Below are 7,556 nucleotides of genomic sequence, written 5' to 3'. Positions count from 1 at the left end.
GCCTCCAAACAGTTGGTGCTGTCTTTTATAGCTAGCGGTGGAAGTTTCGCACAGAAACATCAGCAGCACTCAAATCTGAGATTTCTTTGTACTCACTCAATTTCTTTATGTCACTGCAGCTAACATTATTAAAACGCCAAAACCTTTTTTTACGTCTGTCACCTCAAAGTCCATCTTGTGCATGGTCTTTTTGCTTGATACTTACTGCAGTAAAGCGGTCTCCTTCTCATCCATCTTAATGGTCATTGTCTCAAGCTTCTTCTGGAGGGTCTCAATCTCATTCTGATGGATGCTACGCTCCTGCATGGTGTTCTCCTTCAGCCCAAGCATCTCCTCGGTCGAATCTTTCACCATTTGCTGGAAGGCCTTGCAAGACTCCTTTTAAAAATATGAAATCACTTAGTTGCTGCATTTTTAGCACTTTTTGATCTTTTCGGGCATCTCACATGATAACAATGTTCATACAGCATTATTGAAAATGTTAGCATTTGGGCCAAAAAGCCCAAATCAGCTTCTTACCTTCAGCCCTTCATTTTCCGATTTGGCAGAGGATGCTATTTTTTGTGTGCTTGCCAGATGTTCTAACAGTTCCTTGATCTAAATTGGACAAACAAAGGGAACATGAAAACCAATAAATTATTAAATCAAATCCAAAATAACACACAAGTGATATTTGTACTGGAAGAAGTACTACACTAGCATTTTATGTCACCTGAGCCTTGTCTGATCTCTGTTTCTCTTCCCAATCCAAATCAGTTTCCTTTAATTTGGCCTCTGTCTCCTGGAGGAGGGCCTTCTCCTGAGCAAGTGTGCTAAGAGACACAGACCACAGCAGAGCAGGGAGAGTTAAGTGCACAATTATTATCAATGTTATATTGCTACTCCTGTACTCTCAAATACTTTCATTATGTCCCATAGCTAGTTACATCCTCCATAAATTTTTGAACAAATTATGAATTTACAATACGAAGATCCAGTTTCTAGAATTTTGCATGACAAATCTAGGATTAAGTCTGTTTTATCAGTTACTTTTAATAAGGACAAACAGGTTTAAATAAGAGTCATTACAACTATTATTATTACACCACCATTACCCTGGATTGATTTTTATGTCTATCACGTCAAAGTCCATTTTTTACAACAGTTTTACTTGATATTTACTTCTGTAAAGTCGTCTCCGTTTCCTGCGCCTGAATGGTGACCATGTTTAGCTGGGTCTTGAGGGCGTTCGTCTCTTCGTGGTGTGCGCTACGCTCCTCTTCAACGATTGTCTTGACCCTAAAGATTTCCTTAGCCGAATTCACGGCCATTGCCTGGAAGGCCTTGCTGGATTCCTGTTTTAAATATGAAATTGTGGAAACAAGAAATTGCTGCATGGCAAACACTTAACTTTCAGCCATTATTCACACGATCAGAAGGTTAGCAAAGTGCTATTGACAATGTTGGCTTATGAATTAAAGGCACATTTCAGCTTCTCACCTTCAGCATCTCATGTTCAAATTTAGTGGAGTGCAGCAGTGTTGTCATGTCAGTCCAACATTTTTTGAGTAGCTCAAACTGGAATTGGAGAAGCAAATGAAAGGACACATGATGATCGGCACTGTTCCCAAATCTTTTTCAGTATGTGTAGAAACACAAAAACAAAGCGATTCATGCAATGGGAAAAGAACTAGAGTGAATTTGGATTAGCTGGACTTGTTCACCTGGTTCTTGTATGAACTCTCTTTTTCTTCATGTTCCATGTTCATTTTCTTTATCTTCTGTTCAGAAGCTTTAAATTCTGAGTTCAGTTTTTCTTCTGACTCCTGACGAATCATCTTCTCCTGAACAAGTTTCCTAAGAAATGCAGACCACATCAGTTGTGTTGAGAGTGTTGAAAAATAGTGTTGAGACTATTTTTACAGATTATTCTTTAAATGCCTTTATTATGTCCAATAACTGTATATATCCCTCACCACATATTTGAACAAATAAAAAAATAAAAAATTCAGTACGGACACAGTTTCTGCCATACTGTAAGGCTTAATCCAGAATGAAGACTTATCTTATCAGTTAGATTTATATATTTACCAATATCACCAATATCATTGCAACTAAAATATAAAAACATTATAAAACCATTATCCTGTCACTTAAAAGCCTATCTCTTCCATGCTTGAAACTTACTGCTGTAGAAAGCCCTCCCTCTGTTGCAGCCGTTTGGCAGTCATCTTCAGGCTGTTTTTCAGGATTTCTGCCTCTGTTTCCAGGTCTTTCACCTTGTTCTCCATGATGATCTTCAATCCACGATTCAGCTTATCTGAAGCCAAAGTTCTCTCCTCGTATGCCTTGCACGATTCCTTTTTGAAAAGTAAATTTTATAAAAAGAAATGGTCATTAGATATTCAAATTTTGACATATATATATATAATTGCATATAATATACAATGCATACAATAAATTCAACTAAATGTCTAAATGATGAACACAATTATTTCAGCCATGAATTACATGTAAAAATCACAGCTATAAAGGTATTTCTGATATAAAGATTTTGCTGTAGCACAATGCTAAGTATTATTGGAAATCACAATGTTCACTCTACTTTAAGAAGCCTGTTGTCCATCGTGATGGAGGTTATGGTGTTCTGCATGCTCTTGAAATGGTCTTCACGGTCTTCTTTCTAAAATGTGCAAGTGCGAGAAATAATTAGTTTAAAGGTATACCCAAAAAATACAGCAAAAGAGATTCTGAAACTCACCTTTTTCTGCAGATCTAAAATTTCATTCATGGCAGCGTTTCTTTCTGCAGATAGTCTTGCAACTTTCTTTTTAGTCCCTAAACAAAATGAAAACCCAAGGTTAAAATCAAACCTTGTTATTCACAAAAGTGCTGACATGTATAATCAATCCTGTAAGGTGTTATAAAATATATTAATGTGCTCAATAAATAGTTTTGAACTTACATTGGTATATCCTGTTTTTTACCTGGGGACAACAGAAGGGAGACAGAAGAGAAAAAAATAGTCAATACCCTTGACATAAACTTCACTGTATAACAGTAGCTGAACAAGTTTTGATCATGTAATCATCGAGAAGGTCATAGGTAAGGGCTCTGAGACTATTTGCAGGCAGCAGACATAATAAAAGAACAGCTTACAGTTATCCCGGTGCTCCATATTGTCAACACCCATAGCAGGAGTAGGATGGTCTCTCGCAAGCTATGACCTGGTCTCCAGCCCTCTGGAAGGTGGGTGATGAGCTGAAAAAGATAAAAACAATCCAGGTAAAACCAACCTGAGTCAGTCACAATGCAATTTATACAACAACAAACTGAATCAACATTAATGATTTTACATAGCCTAAGCTAGGTATATAATAGGCCAATCCCCATCAGTTAAAATGAATATTGATACCCTTCATCACTAAGGTTTTTTGAGGAAGAAATTTCATGGCAACTTTGAGTGCGCATTTGACACCAATTGTTTTTTGGTAATATGAGTATATCACATAATATAAATACATGCTCTAATTAATAATAAATCCATTATAAGCTAGCATATTGTACCGAGTCGGACAGCTGATGAAATTCTTCCATAGAGAACGTAGGGATCACCGGGGAAATTTGCACTGGGGAAAAAATGAAAGAAATATTATTGAAATCGCAATTCAGAGAACAGCACCTTCTCCCAAATACAAGCAAAACAAGGTGCTGTACATTCCCTCAGAGGAAATCTTACTATTCTGGTTATTTTTGGAAAGGCAGGTTTCTTAAACCAATATGGGAGAGATGGTTAGATATTTAACATAAAACTTATTCTGTATAATATACTTATGCCAATACATTATTATTCATGACAGCTGTATTCAAATTTAAGATGAACAACAAATGTGTCCCGAATAATCTTGATAGGAAAATAATTTTCTCTGATTGTTTCTGTTATAATTGATTGCCTTCAATATTCTCAAGTAGCATCATACAGATATCATCAAATTCAAACAAATTCACCCCTCCTCAACTTACCGAAGTTGAAAATGGTCACAGGTGTTAGAAAAAGGAAAAGGGAAAGGGAAAAGGGTAGGCTAAGCAGCCGCCAGTGTGAAAACACATTGGCTGGCATGCTCACATGCTATGCTAAATATATTTTTTCAACAACAATTCCTGAAAAAGAAGTACAAGTAACTTAACAAATTAAACCAATTATGTAACCAATACAATATTTCAAATATTGTTAAGAATAGCAATTGTGTGTAATTGAATCAGAGAGTTGCATATATAGTGAAGTACATCCATTGTGATTTCATAATACACAGACCTAAACCTAATTAATAATCATTTAAAACATAATATTTACTGGAATTCTACAGAGCAGAAAGAATTTTTCAAATGGCACCTACTGGCATCTTTGTTGCCAAGGCAACAGTATGCACTGTATTCCATTAGGCACTTGAAATTCTATACTTGGAATATCAGCATTGTTCTCCATGGTGCTAAAGTTGAAAGACTGTAACAATAATGATTAAAAAAATTATATTGTTGGCTTCCAACTTGATGTTTTTGCCAGTTAAAAAACAGAATATGACTTTATTTGCCCTTTTAAAGGGAATTTGTCTTGCTCAGAAGAAACTTTAGAATGTGTCTACTTTCTGCATGTTTGGAGCATATATAATCCAAGTATCCTTGACAATTCTCCCAGTCTGGAAAAATGCAGATGCATCTCTGTTAATTTGACGTTTTCATCATGTGATCTTCATCAAAGATATATTTGTTTTATTGCATGTGACACACATACTGATCACATCTATTGTAATAGTGCATCGCGATTGGCTGAAGACTATGGCATAATACAGCCCTAGCCAAGTTGGGATCAAAAACAGAAATTAAATGTAATTTTGTGGAAGGAAATGTGGATGTTTTTTCATGTTTTTTGAAGTACTGTAACTAAGAAAACTGGTTGTACCATTTTTAACTTAACATTATCATGAAATGGTTATTTTAAGTGTCAATATGCTATGCCTTTTAGGCCTGGATTGTCTGTGAAGCGTATTGTGAAAATTGTTTGTATAAAAAACATGATGTCCCCGTCTGTATAAATGTTACAGCTGTTACAGTTATGCCAACTCTGAGTTGCTATACAAAACAACCTTTTTTCACTGTTATATGATCACAGAACACCATCTAAAGAGAAAATATAAGGGTTGGTACCCAGGGAGGTCATGGAGAGGACTTCAGATTTGGATGTTAGGGACACTAGATGGTATTGAAAGCCATCTAGATGTAGTGTCCTTTTGGGGAGACCTTAGGCATTTTAAATGGTGTTTAATTTCTTTAATGGATATAAATTTTACTCATCAATGTGTTTGACGTTTTAAGTTGGTTTAGTGTTTAATGTTAATTAACGCAGCTAATTTGCTTGCTGCGTTGACATAACATCATCTTCTGGATTATCAAAGTGATCAATGAAAATAACGGTACCTGTAGGCGATTTTATAGCCACGTCATTGGTTGGTTGGTCTTTAGGATTTAGATTAGTTGTGGTCCTTGAGAGAGATACAGTGAATCGTGCTGGCCTGGCATCCTCGTAATAAGCATCATAGCAAATGTGATTGGGCATTTTTAAAATCCCTGATACCTAAGATAGGCCTGACGTGCTCTATGGGTTCTTCTGATCACCTCTCACCTCCTCAGAAGAGACAACCACGAGCACAGAAGACTATATCAAGGTCATAAACCCTGCATGATACTGCCTAACATTTCCATTACTATAGTTTGAATTCAATCTTAGGTAGGCCAGTCCTTTGTTCTAATTTAGTCTGATCCCCTTCTTCACTCCGTACACCTTCATGGCATCACCAATCAGGCAAATCATCTCTTAATTTCCTATGCTGTGCAAGGTATTTATAGATTTCCAAGAAATTGGTTTGTTTGTTGGCTTCTGGTCCTGAAGAGTAAGTTTTTTTTTTATATTGTGGTGGTTCCCTGGTTGTGTATTTCTACTGTTCTCCTCATCCTGTGGCTGCTATGGTCGGCATACTTCTGCAGGTCTGGTTTATCGCTTTCCTTTCTTTTCTGGTATTTCATAATCAATTGTGTAATTTTTTATTGTATGTCATCTATTTTGTAATTTAGGTATGTCCTGCATTCAATAATATTGATTATTAAATTCATTTCTATTGATCTATGTATTGAATTTAATTTTAATCTTAACCTTATATACACTTGTTTTGACTTGTACTTATTATATTAATTAAATATAATAAAAATATATATTAAAATTTATTTGAACTAATAAAATCACTGTAAATCAATGTGTTGTGTAAAATCATTGATTTCATTTGAAAGGTAATTAGTCCTGTAATAAGAGGGATAATCCACTCCAAGGTGGTTTCCCCCCAATAGCTGACCACCTCATTGTGGATTACCCCTTACCTAATAACTTCTCTTTCACACCCTATTATGTCCCTCTCAGCCTTTCAACTATGCAGCCAAAAATCTGGTCACGATGCACCCTATCATGTCGGTGACAAATGTTAATATTAACTGGGAGATATGGGAACAAAGCTTAGAAAGGACAAATCTGATCAAGCCATGGCAGGTGTCAAACTCCAGTCCTGCAGATATTTGAAATTTCCTTTCTATCAGCAGCCACTTAAGGCCTTGAGTACAAGGTGTGTGGACTCTTTAGCCAATCAATGATTTAAATGAATAATCTGAAACTGAAACACACCAAAAACCAGCAGACTTTGGTCTTCCAGGACTGTTGATACTTCAACAGCTGACACTTCGTACTCGGCAATCAGCATCCCAGAAATGTCCCATTTAAGTTGACACATTCACAATATATGGAAAATATCCAATATAATTTTTGTAAATAATGAGAATAAAAATCATCATGAGCTAGCTTGTTTATAGGTGCTAGGACACAAAAAGCTGTTGTTGGAACTACGTTCATAGCAGAAATGTACGAAAATGCCTAAAATTCAATTTGAACATTATTTTGTGGAAGATAATGAATTGCTTTGGCACCTTTCACTGTAATTATTTTGAAACATTTTTAAACATTTTACTTGTTCACTGTGCATGTCCTTTACACATTGACTTCATAATTAAAGGAAAAATACATTCATTTGTGTTTAGTATTCTGTTAAAGCTTTCTGGGTTTGATTATTTTTTGTAGCGATCAAAAACTATTTGAGCTCTCCAAATCGTAATTATGAATAATTTTCAGCAGCAATGCCAATTAATCTGAGCAGAACACAAAGCAAAATCTTGACAATGGCTCTCCTAACCTCTGTCTGTTTAAAAAGTATTGCAATGTTTTTTTCATGGTGTTAGCTGCAACAGGAACTCTAAAATAACACTTGAAAACTTGAGTGCTGAAGTGAGAGAGAGAATAATCATATTGGGATCAGATTTATTTCAAAGAGGGCAGAGTGATTTCTTTTTGCTCTGCCCGTCTGATTGTGAAAGGAGACATGCAATGAGGTCGGGGGTCAAGCCAAGAGGAGACAGCATTGTGTAGAAACTGTCACGCTTCGCCACCTATTTTGACATGCATGGGGCCGTTTGTTGTCTGT

At 35.9% G+C, this 7,556-nt stretch overlaps 1 protein-coding gene across 1 annotated transcript; it reads right to left on the bottom strand.

Annotated features, from left to right (window-relative positions):
- Positions 1-703: 703 nt before the first annotated feature.
- LOC135239100 (uncharacterized) lies at positions 704-2,770 on the bottom strand. The gene is made up of 6 exons (XM_064307538.1): positions 2,741-2,770; positions 2,167-2,339; positions 1,704-1,836; positions 1,480-1,557; positions 1,162-1,334; positions 704-812 (listed from the first exon to the last, which is right to left on the bottom strand). The coding sequence occupies exons 1-6, from the start codon at positions 2,768-2,770 to the stop codon at positions 704-706; spliced, it is 696 nt and encodes a 231-aa protein (XP_064163608.1).
- Between the last annotated feature and the right edge of the window lie 4,786 nt (positions 2,771-7,556).

This window comes from Anguilla rostrata, chromosome 1 (assembly GCF_018555375.3).
Source record: "Anguilla rostrata isolate EN2019 chromosome 1, ASM1855537v3, whole genome shotgun sequence".
Taxonomy (NCBI): Eukaryota; Metazoa; Chordata; class Actinopteri; order Anguilliformes; family Anguillidae; genus Anguilla; species Anguilla rostrata.
The sequence above is the reverse complement of the archived record's forward strand: the minus strand, read 5'-3'. Positions and strand labels throughout refer to the sequence as shown.

Coding starts and splice junctions, on each gene's coding strand:
- LOC135239100 (XM_064307538.1), bottom strand. CDS start 2,770: ATGAATGAAATTTTAGATCTGCAGAAAAAG. Junction 1,837..2,166: donor AGGGAGGGCTTTCTACAGCA/GTAAGTTTCAAG, acceptor TGCATTTCTTAG/GAAACTTGTTCAGGAGAAGA. Junction 813..1,161: donor ACGGAGACGACTTTACAGAA/GTAAATATCAAG, acceptor TGTGTCTCTTAG/CACACTTGCTCAGGAGAAGG.